Source organism: Puma concolor, chromosome B1 (genome assembly GCF_028749965.1).
Source record: "Puma concolor isolate L17-30 chromosome B1, mPumCon1.1.hap2, whole genome shotgun sequence".
Taxonomy (NCBI): domain Eukaryota; kingdom Metazoa; phylum Chordata; class Mammalia; order Carnivora; family Felidae; genus Puma; species Puma concolor.
The window spans coordinates 53511967-53526614 of NC_141670.1; the positions used below are offsets into that span (position 1 = coordinate 53511967).

Consider the following 14648-nt stretch of genomic DNA (forward strand, 5'->3'; position numbering starts at 1 on the left):
ATGGGGAGCTCGAACCCATGAACTGTGAGATCATATATAACCTGAGCCAAAACCAAGAGTCTGATGCCCAACCAATGAACTACCCAGGCTCCCCTCTCTTATCATTTTCTTTTCTTTTCTTTTTTTTTTTTTAATGTTTATTTACTTTTGAGAGAGAGAGACAGAATGTGAGCAAGGGAGGGGCAGAGAGAGAGGGAGACACAGGATCTGAAGCGGGCTGTACTGACAGCTCAGAGCCTAAGTTTGGGCTTGAACTCACAGACTGTGAGATCATAACCTGACCCTAAGTCAGATGCTTAACCAACCAAGCCACCCAGGTGCCCCTCTTATCATTTTCTTGACAATATCTTTTCTCTAGTTTACTTTACTCTGGGAATACAGTACATGGTACATACATCATACAAAATATGTTTTAATCAACCATTTATGTCATCGGTACGGCTTCGGGGCCACAGTAGGCCATTAGCAGTTAAATTTTTGGGAAGTCAAAAATTCTACTAAGATTTTTGGCTGCGCGGTGGAGGGCACCCCTACCTCCCCCCCCTCACACCTCCCCTGTTGCTCAAGGGTCAATTGTAACTTCATGTAAGTATTTGCTCATTCCTTGTTAAGTTTACTTTTACATATTTTACTTTTCGTTTGCTATTTTAAGTAGAGTCTTTTCTTTCATTTTATCTTTCAGCTAGTTGTTGCTTGTACTGGCAAACTTAAAAGAAAGATAACCATCTGACGAGATTGCTTTGAAGATTAGAAATATTATGGAGGGGGTGTCTGGGTGGTTCAGTCAGTTAAGCATCTGACTTCGGCTCAGATTATGATCTCAAAGTTTGTGAGTCTGGGCCCCACATGGGGCTCTGCTGACAGCTCAGAGCCTGGAGTCTGCTTCAGATTCTGTGTCTCCCTCTCTCTCTGCCCCTCTCCCACTCACTCTCTGTTTCTCTCTCTGTCTCAAAAATAAACATTAAAAAAGTTTTTATTAAAAAAAATATTATGGAGAAAAACACTCACCATGGACCTTGGAACATGTCTCCTTTGACCTCTTGTTAAATAGAATCCGGGTATAGGCCTGATTTTTGCCATGGATTCTTATTATTGACTAATAGATTCAGATGTACCCAACGTCTCTCGAAATCACATGATGTGCCAGACATTGTGCTAACCACATTATTTCTGGCCTCTTGTGTGATTATTATTTTCCATTTACAGATGAGTAACTGCACTTGAATGCTTTTCCTCATATCACTCAGCTGGTAAGTGACATGTCAGCTAGTAAGTTACATCCAAATCTGAACTTTTCAGGGCTATTCAATTCACTGACTCTCCATTATATTCGTTTTTCACACCCTTGTTTTCCAAATTAGTTTCTTTCCTTTTATATACAAGGGTTAGCCCTTCGCCTCCAATTGATACATCTTATCAGCTTATCTTTGCTAATGTTTCCATCTCTTAAACAGTCAGAAGTGGATTTCCTTTACAAAACTGGAATAAATATGTTCCTCTTCCTGTCCCACCCTCCCCCACCCCAAACCGTGTACATTTTCATCTAGTGTATGATGTGAGGTTTATAACCACATTCACATTTTTCCAGATTTCTGTCTCTTACACATGTTGTTGAAAATTGCCAACTGTAAATGGAAAAGTGGAGAGAGTGGTCGTCTCGGCCCGGTAAAGAGCCACAGGATGAGAGAGAATAGTGGACTATTTCGCCGCCTGCTGTAGCGTGAAAAACAGGCACGTCGCGCCCTCTGGTGGTGAAAACAGGAACTGTAACCACTAGCCTCTGGCGCTTTAGAGACTTGGCCTTCCCTTCCTTCCCCACTGACATTCTCACCTGCGGGCTCTGCTTCGTGCAGTGTTGACGAGTGAGGGAGAGCTAGGCCTGAGAGCTTCCAAAGGCTCTTAGCTTTTCAGTGACCTGAGTACCTTTGAATCATCATCAGATTGCATTTAATTTTTTTTTTTAATTTGCATTTTTTTCTGGTCCTACACAAGTTATCATATGCACATTTTGCAAAATGGGCCAGGTGAAAAAAGTTTAAAAAAATTCAACTGTTGCCCACCATTTTGGCCGTCTCTCTTCACTAAATACACGTGGTGTGGAGCATGGAGACCTGGTGCCTTTCCCGGTTTCTGGCCTATCCAGGAGCGTGATTTTGGGCAAGTTCCTTCCCCTCTCTGAGCCTCAGTTTTCCCATCTGTAGAGATGATTTCTGAGGGCCTTTCCAGATACAGGCATTGGTTTCTATGTATTTTCAGATAATGAGCGGCCTCGAGCAGCAGACCCGCCTGTCCACTGGCCCACGCAGGGGGCTGCCTTCCTTGGGTCAGAGCTGGAGCATCCTCCCGGGACAGCCACACCCGGCTCCGGATCCCTCCTCCACTCCCGGCTCAGGACACTAATTGCTGTGGTCCTTGGTTTTTTTCTTGTGGTCTCTGACTTCCACTTGCTGTGAGGCTAAGGCCACAGCCTTATTTCTGTAAACTCTCATGTTCTGTAAACACAGATTACAGAGCTGTCTGGAGAGTGGACAGGGGCGTGGAGAAATCACAGCACAGCACAAGGCTCTGCCTTAACCTGGTTTTTTATCGAATGCGGACTCTGTGCCGGGCAGTGCGCCGACCATGAGGGGCTCATAGGAAATGAAATAACTGTCAAGCTGGACGTTGGAGAAGACACGGGGGCGCTGTCAGCTGGTGATCTCCGCGGACTGCGCAGTTTTAAGGCTGCAGAGAAGCAAAAACAGACAGAGTCTGCCATCTGGTGGCAGAAAAGAGTCATACTCCATAAGGAACGCTTGTGCAGTGCCTGCCAAAAAACCCTAAAAAGCAAAACCAAACCAAAACAAAACCCCAAAAAAACAGAGCAAAAGGGAAAAGAAGAGCTGGCCAAGGCCTTGAGTGTCTGACAGAACAGTGGGAACAATTGGATTTATTTATTTTGAGAGAGAGAGAGAGAGAGCGAGAGAGCATGAGGGAGACAGGGAGGGACAGACGGAGAGGGAGAGAGAATCTCAAGCAGGCTCCTGAACCATGAGATCATGACCTGAGCTGAAACCAAGAGTCGGATGCTTAACTGAGCCACCTAGGTGCTCCGGCCTGATGGGGTAATTGAGAAGGGGCATGTGGGAATCTTCTGGGGGCGATGGAAATATCCTATATCTTGATCCGGGTGTGGTTTTCGGGGCTGTGTAGTACATATATGCACGTCTGTATACATGTACATATATATTAGTTTAACCCTCTACCCTCCCTTCAGTGCAGTTGCCAGTTTGTGATTATTGATGTGGTTGTTTATTTACTTTTGGTTTATGACTTCTACTATGCTATAGACTCAAAAAGTACAGAGATTACATCCCCCTCCCCCTCCTTCCCCCCACAGCTTTTGGTGCCTGTTTACATAGTAGCCATGAATTATTTACTTGTTAGATGAATAAGTGAATACAAAAAAAAATATGAACGGATTTTTGCATTTTGGGATGCTTTGTTCTTGCCCTGAAGGAAATAAATATAACTAAGAATTGCACAGGATGATCAAGAGTAGTGTTTATAAGGAAGATTTTTTTTTGAAACAATAAAACTATCGCGTATTTATTTATTTTTAAAAGTTTATTTATTTTGAGAGAGAGAGAGAGAAAGGATGAGCTGGAGAGGGTCAGAGAGACCCTCTGACTTCGGTTCAGGTCATGATCTCACGGTTCGTGGGTTTGAGCCCTGCATTGGGCTCTGGGCTGACAGCTCAGAGCCTGGAGCCTGCTTCAGATTTGGTCTCCATCTCTGTCTTCCCCTTCCCTGCTCATGCTCTGTATCTCTCTGTCTCTCAAAAATAAATAAAATGTTAAAAAATTAAAAAAAATGTGACTTATGGAGAGACCGCCCAAGTGGGAGGCCAGAATGGGCGATGTACTTTCTACCGTTATTCCGGCTGGGTTAGCTGTCTCTGCATGGACTAGTTTATTTTTATTTTTCTTTTTTAAAATTTTATTTTTTATTTTTTAAAATTTACATCCAAATTAGTTAGCATATAGTGAAACAATGATTTCAGGAGTAGATTCCTTAGTGCCCCTTACCCATTTAGCCCATCCCCCTCCCAGAACCACTCCAGTAGCCCTCAGTGTGTTCTCCATATTTATGAGTCTCTTCTGTTTTTATTTTTATTTTTAAGTAATTTTTTCTATGCTTCCAATCTTCCAATGAAGCATACCAGTTTGGCAATATACCCTCTAGCTGAGCTCCACTTGGACTTCAAAGCTTCATGTGTCAGCAATATGGTTTGTACACCTGAAATTTGCTAAGAGGGTGGTTCTTTTTTTTTTTTCAATATATGAAGTTTATTGTCAAATTGGTTTCCATACAACACCCAGTGCTCATCCCAACAGGTGCCCTCCTCAATGCCCATCACCCACCCTCCCCTCCCTCCCACTTCCCATCAACCCTCAGTTTGTTCTCAGTTTTTAAGAATCTCTTATGCTTTGGCTCTCCCCCACTCTAACCTCTTTTTTTTTACTACCCCTCCCCCATGGGTTTCTGTTAAGTTTCTCAGGATCCACATAAGAGTGAAACCATATGGTATCTGTCTTTCTCTGTATGGCTTATTTTACTTAGCATCACACTCTCCAGTTCCATCCACGTTGCTACAAAGGGCCATATTTCGTTCTTTCTCATTGCCACGTAGTACTCCATTGTGTATATAAACCACAATTTCTTTATCCATTCATCAGTGGATGGACATTTAGGCTCTTTCCATAATTTGGCTATTGTTGAGAGTGCTGCTATAAACATTGGGGCACAAGTGCCCCTATGCATCAGTACTCCTGTATCCCTTGGGTAAATTCCTAGCAGTGCTATTGCTGGGTCATAGGGTAGGTCTATTTTTAATTTTTTGAGGAACCTAAGAGGGTGGATCTTAAGCGTTTTCATCATACACACACACACACACACGTAACTATGTGAGGTGATAGATGTGTATTAGCTTGATTATAGTTATTGTTTCATAATGCATATTAAATCATCAAGTTGCATACCTTAAACACGTACACTTTTAAATTGTCAATTATACCTGGAAAAGGCTGGGGAATAAAAGCTTCTTGTGTCATAGGAAAGCCTGCAGGTCACATCATGGATTACCATAAACTCTGCCAGCTTGTATTGTGATTATTTATGCTTCTCTCCTTCTAAATAATCTCTGAGCATTTGAGGTTAGGGCCCGCCTAATCCTTTTTTTACGTATTCTCCAGGGGGAGTCTGGGAATGTTCAGTAAGAGGAAAAATGTTTGTTTTCACAGAAAAGGTTGATTGGTTTGCAAACCCTTTCCTAGACTTAAGCTCTCCTCTTTGTGTTTAAACAGATGTGAATAAAGAGGAGACTCTACCCACCCCAAAGAAAATGCAAATCCCCCCTTTTATAGCCTGTGCTGGGTTGTCTAGTGTTCCTCTCCAAATTCTGTCCACTTGGACCTTCAAAATATGACCTTATTTGGAAATAAGTTCTTTGTAGATGTAACTAGCTGAGACGAGGTCATACTGGATTAGAGTCAGCCCTCAATCCAATGGCTGGTGTCCTTATAGAACGCTATGTCAAGATACAGAGACCCTCATAGATGAGGAAGAAGAAGTGATGTAGCTCTAAGCCAAAGAGAGCCAAGGATTGCCAATAACCACCAGACCTCGGAAGAGACAAAAAACGATTTTTCTCTGGAACCTTCAGAAGGAACATGGCCCTGCTAATACCTTGATTTTCAACTTTCTTGCCTCTAAACCCGTGAGAAAATAAACTTCTGGTGTTTTGAGCCACCCAGTTTATGGTAATTTGTTACAGCAGACCTGGTCCGAAAATGTAGCCAAAACTTTAGACCTCCAAGTCTGATTCTGAAGAAAGAAATTTATACTAAGGCGATGGTGTCGGGAGGGGTTTCTGATTGTCCCTGAGATTCTGCTTTCCCTTTGCGTGTGTCAGTGGATACTGTTTTGATTCCTACTGCCACGGCTGTGCTGGCTTCACAGTGTATGGGTAGAATGCAGGGGCAGGAGTGCTACTTGTCTTCCATGCCTTTCCCCAGGGGCAGCAAAATCCTTCCTTCTATGTACCCCAACCTAACACCCTGCCAGGATGGTTAAGCCAGATGACACATTGCCAAGCATGTTACATATTTGCCATACAGATAATGTTAAAACAACTGTATGATAAGGTATTGGTAAACGTTCTCAGTGTCCTTCAGATTTCTTGATTTCCAGTAACATGCATTCACTCCGGACATTTTTAAGCTTAAGGGGAATGCGCTAGAGCTGGGCCTCATAGAAAAGGCTCGGAAGATGGCCATAAATGCAGGGGCCCTCTCGGGTCACTCTGCTGGAGTAGGGTCCTGAAACAACCTGTTGCACTACGAGCAACAAGTTTCCTGATGGCGCCCATGTAGTGAGACAGATGTCTGATTGCTAAGCCTAAATCCTGGACTTTCTGCATGGCTGCCCTGTGATACGGAGAACAAAGATGAACAGTTTTGGCTTCCTCAGAGAGGATGGCCACTATCTCTAGGGTTTTACCCATGGAGCCACAAGGTGAGTACAAAATGGCTTTTATGTGTGATAATTCAGTCCTCTTCTTTATTTCATATGTGGGCTTTCAGCAAGAATAACTGAACGTTCCAGTCTCGTCCAAGCTGCACTGAAGAGCATCAAAGACAGTGATGAGTGTTTCTTCTTGCATCCCGTTGTCAAAGTTAGAGCCATATCTCACCCCAGGCTGATATAATCATGATTTGGGGAACCACAAGAAAAGGGTAGAGATCTTTAGCCTTTATTTTGGGTTGTGGACCCTTCTGAAATCTGATGAAGGAATATTTGCTTTCTCCCTTCACCCAGATTTCTCTTTTTATTTCCTGCTTTTATGTTTTGAGCCCCACATCAGGCTCTGCACTGTCAGTGCAGAGCCTGCTTGGGATTCTCCACCCCCCCCCCCACCCCTCCCCTACTTGTATGTGCTCTTTCTTTCAAAACAAATGAATAAACTTCAAAAAACAAAAAAAGGCTAGCTAAAATATAGATGCCCTGGCAAGCTAGCCCTGAGGACTACTGATGATTTCTGGTTTTTCTTTTTTGCTGGAATTTTGAGGATTAAGATGGGAGAGCCCGAGCAGGCAGGACTTCCAGAAAGAATGAAGCCCTGCCTAGCTTTCCAGGGTGGAGACTCAGATGTGTTCCTTCAGGCACATCCTTGGAGAAGGGAAACCCCGAGACTCAGCTGGTGTTCTTTTTCCTGAGCAGCTAATGACAAGGATCTCCACGAAGATCTGTGACCTCTGCCCCTGGGGGAGGGGGCCCTGGAGGGGTGGTGAAGAGATGCTGCTGGAGCAAGGCTGTCCCACTGACAGCTGGGAGTTTTTTGTGGGTCTGTATGGCTCATTGCTTCCACCCCAGCAGTTGGCGAAGTGATGGTTGGTGAGTGGAATCTTAGGGCAACATTGATCTTGATGCATCAGAGCTACTGAGTAGAGCCACAAACGCAATGTAGCAGCCAGGAACGTTACAGCTTTAAGCCACAGGAAGAATTTTGAGGGGCTTGCTGTTCCATGGATCTACTTGGATTCTTGACTCCTCATTGTATCACAACCTACAATCACTACAAACTACAATTAATACTTCCAGTTAGATTCCTACGCTTAGCAATTGAGAGGTGGTATAGATTAACAGTAAAGACATAGGCTCAAGACTGTCTGGGTTCAAACCCAGTACTAACTCACTCTTACTGGTTGTGTGACCTTGAAAAATTCCTTCATCTACAAAACTGGAGAAAAAAGTTTATTTTGTTGTGAGAATTAAGTGATTTAGTAGATGTAAACCACTTAAAAGTGTGACTGGCACATAGTAAGCTATTGTTATTGAGCCCAGCATACATCATATCCTTGGGCCGGTAGCCATGTGTTAATCAACTGAATTTAAATTGGAAATAGGAATTAGTGATTGGAGACGGGAGGGTGGAAAAAAAAATAGGAGATGCATTTTGCCCCAGTGCCCCTTTACAAAATACTTCTAGAATTTTGCCAGTCAGTTGGTGAGAATCTGCCTCCCATTTGCTACCCATGGCTCATTAATGATCCTTACACACAGAGTGCAGATTTTATCCTTTTAGCTATTCATGTAGCCTTTTAAAACATTTTTTTTTCAACGTTTATTTATTTTTGGGACAGAGAGAGACAGAGCATGAACGGGGGAGGGGCAGAGAGAGAGGGAGACACAGAATCGGAAACAGGCTCCAGGCTCCGAGCCATCAGCCCAGAGCCCGACGCGGGGCTCGAACTCACGGACCGCGAGATCGTGACCTGGCTGAAGTCGGACGCTTAACCGACTGCGCCACCCAGGCGCCCCTCATGTAGCCTTTTAATTGGATCCATAAGGTGAGGGTCAATACTCATCGACCTGGGGAGGATTATTTTTCAACATTTTTACACAACAAGACAATATGTTGTGACAGAATGAAACCCAAGTCCATCCCACTCTGCAACCAAAGAAGCACCTGCCTTTGAGCGCAGTGCAAGTACGGATTTGTATTCCATCATGTCCAAACAATCCATTCCCTGAAGGAAAAAAAGAATGGAAAAGAAAAATCAGGCTTCTGAGGCTGGGAGAAATCCTAGACCTGCCCTCTCTTCCTGGTGGGGCACCTATTACTTTGCAATTTACCTTTTACATTCTGTCCTCTCACCTCCTGTCATCTCTCAGTGAGGGCCACCACGTCTAAGGCTCATCAGAGGAAGGTGGAAGGAAATAGGAATTTGGATAGCTGAACGGTGACATGTGTGGTAAGAAGTTGGCCTCTCTCGAGCTTGGGTAGGCTTTCAGGATGTGGCAACCGATGAGTGGGGCAGACACTGAAGACCACTAACTTAATTCCCATCCTTGGCTTGCTGATCCATCTGATATTGGCGTTCCCCTGCTGGTCTTATGCCCAAAGGGGATTTTAAGTACCTGTGTTCTTGGAAGACCCCCACTTTCATGATCAGACCTATACCCATCATCTTACCTGAAGGCAGTGAGATTACCAGGAGGAAGAGTAACCCAATGAGAGAGTGCCTCATTGCTGATGAGGGCACAGAGCTGGAACATTCTGGGGGTGGCTGCCTGGAAGCTTCCTTTATAGAGCTGGGCAAAGTTGGGTGGGGCTGGGCACTGGCCTCATTCTACTTGGAAGGGCATTCAGGGGAGACAGGCTTCTTCAGGCTTAGAGGAAGAAAAGTTCCTGGTCCTGTCTTTGCTACTTCTTCTTTTACCAATCATGGGAAAAGAAGGAACTCAGTCAAGGCCAAACAGGATCCGAGACCAGGCATCCTCCTGCCCAGGCCCAAATATTTATCCTATAACTTCATATGTATAGTGATAGAAAAATGGCAGGGAAAATGTCTACTCTCTTTCTACTTTGTTTCTCCTTTCCTTGGGAGTCCCATTGAGAACACAGGAGACAAGGGAAGCAATGTTATGAACACGGGCTTAACTTAAGATCACAAAGGATGTGAGCAAGATCTTGCTGTGTTTCCAGAAATAAAGAGTCTTAAGGTGTCAACTGTTGATCTGACCAAGAGTTAGGTAGGTACTCAGACATAACAGAGAAGGGGTATGCTTCTCTTTGGGCAGCGGATTTATTCACCTGGCTGAGGCAGATGGTATAGGGAATGTGTCACCCAGGAAAGTTCACCAAGGGCTTTGTTTTCCAAATGGCTGCTATTGAAATGTTGCCTAGTATTTGGAAATTTTAAGGGTTCTGGGAAAGGTTGTCTTTTTGGAGTGGGTAGGTTGGAACTCTCTTCTGGTTTCTTACAGGAAGAGCCAGATCACTGCTGTGTGCAAGGTTGGATGCCCAGCATTCAGAGTAGAGCAGGACACCACTTCCCTGGAGCTATAGGGGCACAGCTCCAGAGAAGGATCATTAGGTCTGTCTTCCCTGGAGAGGTGGAGGACGACCAAAAGTTGAGGAGACACTTACTTTGGTTATATTCTTGCCTTGAGGCGGGCTTGTACCCAAGTGTCCCATAACCATAGGATTCTGAGTCTGTAAAATGGTAGTAGAGCATAATTTTATTGGTTATGCTCCATTTTGCAGTCACATACCCTTGGGTAAATTATTTAGCATCTCTGAGCTTCAGCTTCCTCTTCTCAAAAAGTGCACTGTAAAAGGGTTTTCTGAGGATGACAAATTACAAAGTGCATTGCACTCATCCTGGTATAGATTAGGGTCTTCACTCCTCCTCCTCCTCCCTCTCCCCCTCCTCTTCTTCCTCCTTCTCCTTCTCCATCACCACCAGCACCTCTTCTTTCTCTTCCTTCTCTTCCTCCTTCATTAAATTCCACCATTAGAGCTGTCTTTCTTTCTTTTTTGTACACTCTCTCCAAGAGATCTCTTAGCGAATGCAAAAAACAGCCAGGAGAGTTTTATTCTGGGTTCCAACAATGTGCATTGTTGGGAGCACCACTGTGGGTTGGCATGGGAGTTGGGGAGAGGAGGTGTGATAATAGCCTGGAAGTAAGTAGTTCAATACTAGATCAGGGCTGAGGATTCCCTTGAATGACTCCATAGAAGACTCCCAGGTCCCTGCATGGGACATATACTTCCTGCCCATACAATGGAGGCCGTATCCTGACCATCTGCTGCCATAGACAAAGCATAGACTCAGTTGGCACCTTCCCATTCTTTTAGAGATGGAGGAAACAAGGCTTGAATGGGTGAATGGGCTTGTACAAAGGGAAGACTCAATCTGCGAGCTGTGCTGGCATAAAATTTTCAGCTCTCTTGATTCTCAGTTCAGAACTCTGTCCTCCATATATTTTAAGTTTATTAATCATGCATTTGGAAATATGGAAAGTATGAGCCTAACATTTTCTAAATACTTCTGAGCCTCCTCCTATACCTGATCCTGGAAAAGCAAATCTAAGACGCATTTGGAGATTAGCAGGTGTGGGAGATGGACCCTTTCCTTTCCATTCGTGCATGTCTTGATTAAGTCACCATCCCAACCTTTGGACAGGAGCTTTTCTTACCGGTGCTGAGTGTTCCCACCTCCTGTCTGAGGTCTTGTTGGGAAAAGGTGCCAGGGAAGCATGAACAGCTTCATACTATCCCCTTTAATGTTGCTCTGTTGGAAATTTCTTCTTTATTTTAGTTTCCTGGAATTTTTGTGCTCTCCTGATTATGTCTACCTTCAAGAAAAAAACCCACCGTTGCCAACAATGACTACACCCCCTCAGCTACTTTAATGAATTAACTTGTTGAAGGAGGAAACCCCTTTCCTGACTGACTCGTTCACGAGTCAGATAGTTCCTGCTCATTTTTCTCTATGTGCAAGCTTATTTTCCCCCATGGCTCAATAAGTCATTGATATATGATGAAATTTAATACACACAAAGAAAAATAAAATCATACACATAGTTTAGTGACTGAACGTAAAGCAAACACCATGGGGTCACCTCTTAGATCAAGAAAACAGATCTTTTCCAGCACCACAAAAGGTCCCAGTGAACTCTTAAGTGACTATAGCTCACTACCTCCCCAACAAGGCAACCGCTGCTCTGACCCAGATAATCATCACTTTCTTGCTTTGCTTTATGGTTTTCTCTTTAGTATGGATCACTAACCAGGGTAGTTTAATTTGCCTCTTTTTGACCTATCTGTAAAAGGCGGCACAAAAGTATTACTTGTGACTGTTTTCCTCTTTTCTTTATTATATTTTAAAGATATTTGTATATTTTTGTGTGTAGCATTAGTTTTTGCTTCTATTGACTATTTAATATATTAAGGATGGATGACAAGTATTTGAGTTGCTTCCACGGATTACCAAAGAGTCCTGCTGTGGGACATTCTTGTACTTATATTCTGTGCACACAGGCTTGCTTCTTGGAGGATAGATACCTTGGAGTAAAATTGCTAAGTTATAGGACATGCATAACGTCAATTTGTTCTAAATGTCAAATTGTTTACTAAAGTGCCTTTTACTAATTTTTATATCCATCAGCAGGTGTATAAGGGTTTTGGTCACTCCACATTCTTAGCACTACTTGGTATCGTCAGACCTTTATACTTTAGACAACTGGATGGTGATCTAGTGGTCCCTCAGGGCAGATTAATATAATTTCCCTGATCACAAATAAGGTGAGGTATCTTTTTGTATGTTTATTGGTCACTTAGGGTTCCTCTTTTTTTTTTTTTTTAGCTTTGATTTTATTTTATTCCTCTTTTGATAAGTATCTAGTTAAGTCATTTGCCCATTTTTTTTTCCTACTGGCTTGTCCATGAAGAATAATTTGTACTGCGAATATTCTTACTGTTCTGATTTTGTAATGATCAGGGCAGGCTAAACATTCAGTATATTAAGACCAGGTATGTGTCCCCAGACCTAGTTCTTTCCCTAGGCCTGGTTTTATAAATGCTGGTGACAAACCAAGTCTGATTTATATGATGCACCTTATATGGGAAATGTCTGTGACTCAGAGTATCTGCTCATCCTAGAGAAATGACAGCACAGCTAGTGTAAGATAACCATTGGAAGATAACCATTGCTAATTTGATGATTATCAGTTGCCACTGAGTGAATTATAAAACCATTGAGTTTTATTTTCTAAACAAACAAACTAAACTTTACAAATTATGGGATTGTCCACGATGGCGGTGTAGAAAGATCCTGAATTCATCTCCTCCTACAGACACACCAAATCTACAACTACATATGGAATAATTCCTGCTGAAAAAGAACTGAAAACTAACTGAACAGCTTTCTCCACAAGAGATAAAACGACTGCATCTAGATTGGGTAGGAGAGGCAGAGACACTGTCTCTGGCAAAACCCTACCCCTGGCTCTGTGACACATAATTGGAGGGATCTCACTTCTAAAGCCTCTCCCTGAGGAGAGAGGGGTTTGTGTCACACATTGGGCACCCCAACCCTTGAGACCTGCGCCCAAGAGACCATGCTCTCAAAATGCCTGTCTTTGAAAACCAATGCAGCTTACATCCAGGGATCCTGAGGGGCTATGGGATCTGAGATACTTCTTTTGAGGGGCTCGTGAATGGACTCACTTGTCCCAGGAACCAGTGCAAAGGCAGCAGTTTGAGAGATGATTGGATTTTATGTGATGGTGATTCTGTTGGTCATATTAAAGAGTCTACTGGAGGAGTAGGGATTAATTGGGATTTTTCTTGGAATGGAATGGAGTGTAACGTATTTTTGTGCTCTTCCCCCACCTTGTTAGTGAAGCTGGGCATGTGAGGATACAACCATGCTAAAGCCAAGGGCATGCCCCACCATCTGTGCTCATTCATTGAGTTGCAATTTCTCTTCCTTCGTTTCTTTTTTTTTTTTTTTAATGTTTGTTAGTTTGTTTATTTATTTATTGAGAGAAAGAGAGTGTGAGTGAGCAGAGGAGGGGCAGAGAGAATCCCAGACAGGCTCTGTGCTGTCAATGTAGAATATGACTAGGGCCTGACCCCATGAACTGTGAGATCATGACCTGAGCCAAAATCAAGAGTACAGCACTTAACTGGCTGAGTCGCCCAGGCACCCCTCTCTTCCTTTGTTTCTAATTTTATTTATTCAGTCCTCTCTCTCTTTTCCCTGGATGAGTATGGCTAAAGCTTTATCAATTTTGTTTATCTTTTCAAAGAACCAGTTCTTAGTTTCATCCATCTTTTCTATTGTTGTTATTGTGTGTTTTTTCTTTTTGCTTGTTTTGTTTCTATTTCATTTATTTCTGCTCTGATCTTTGTTATTTCCTTCCTTCCACTAACTTTGGGTGTGAAACTCCTTCAGTTCATCTTGTTTGGAGCTTTCTCTGTTTCTTGGACCTGGATGCCTGTTTCCTTCCTCAGGTTGGGGAAGTTTTCAGCTATTATTTCTTCAAATACACTTTCTGCCCCTTTCTTTCTCCTCCTTTTGGGACCTCTGTGATACAAATGTTAGTACCCTTTGTCACAGAGGTCGCTTGACATATGCTCATTTAAAAAATTCTTTTTTAAAATTAAAAAAAATTCTTTTTTCTTTTTGCTGTTCAGCTTGCTTGCTTTTCATTACTATGTCTTCCAGCTGATCTGCTCTTCTATATCCTCTAATTTTCTGTTGATTCCCTCTAGTGGAGTTTTTATTTCTATATTGTGTTCTTCAGCTACAACTGGTTCTTTTTATGTTTTCTATCTCTTTGTTGAAGTTCTCACTTAGTTCATCTACTCTTCTTTCAAGTGCCGTGAGTGCCTTTATGACCATTACTTTGAACTCCTTATCAAGGTGATTGCTCACCTCCATTTTGTTTAGCTCTTTTTCTGTGGTTTTGTCTTGTTCTTTTGTTTGGAACATATTCATCTGTCTCCTCACTTTGACTGACTCTCTGTGTTTATTACTATGTATTGGGCATGTCAGCCACGTCTCGCAGTCTTGAAACTACTGGCCTTATGTAGAAGAGGTCTTGTGGTGCACTCTTGTATCACAGTCCCCCTGGTCACCAGACAGGTGATTCAGGTGCGTCTCCTGTGTGGAATGCATGTGCCCTTCTATTATGGCTGGGCCATGACTGCTGCAGGTGCACTGGTAGACAGGGCTTGCCCCCAGTTCAGCTGCTGCAAATCTGCTGGTGGGTGGGGCTAGCTTCCCCCTCCCTGTAGCAGAAGTCTCGCTGGA

At 43.1% G+C, this 14648-nt stretch overlaps 1 protein-coding gene and 1 non-coding gene across 2 annotated transcripts; one reads left to right on the plus strand and one right to left on the minus strand.

The window, feature by feature from the left end:
* Nucleotides 1-8397: 8397 nt before the first annotated feature.
* DEFB136 (defensin beta 136) lies at nucleotides 8398-9071 on the minus strand. The gene is made up of 2 exons (XM_025922401.1): nucleotides 9017-9071; nucleotides 8398-8570 (listed from the first exon to the last, which is right to left on the minus strand). The coding sequence occupies exons 1-2, from the start codon at nucleotides 9069-9071 to the stop codon at nucleotides 8398-8400; spliced, it is 228 nt and encodes a 75-aa protein (XP_025778186.1).
* A 3219-nt stretch (nucleotides 9072-12290) lies between these two features.
* Nucleotides 12291-12422, plus strand: LOC112859194 (small nucleolar RNA SNORA72). Its single transcript, XR_003223493.1, has one exon. It is a non-coding gene; the product is annotated as a small nucleolar RNA SNORA72 (small nucleolar RNA).
* The last annotated feature ends 2226 nt before the right edge of the window (nucleotides 12423-14648 follow it).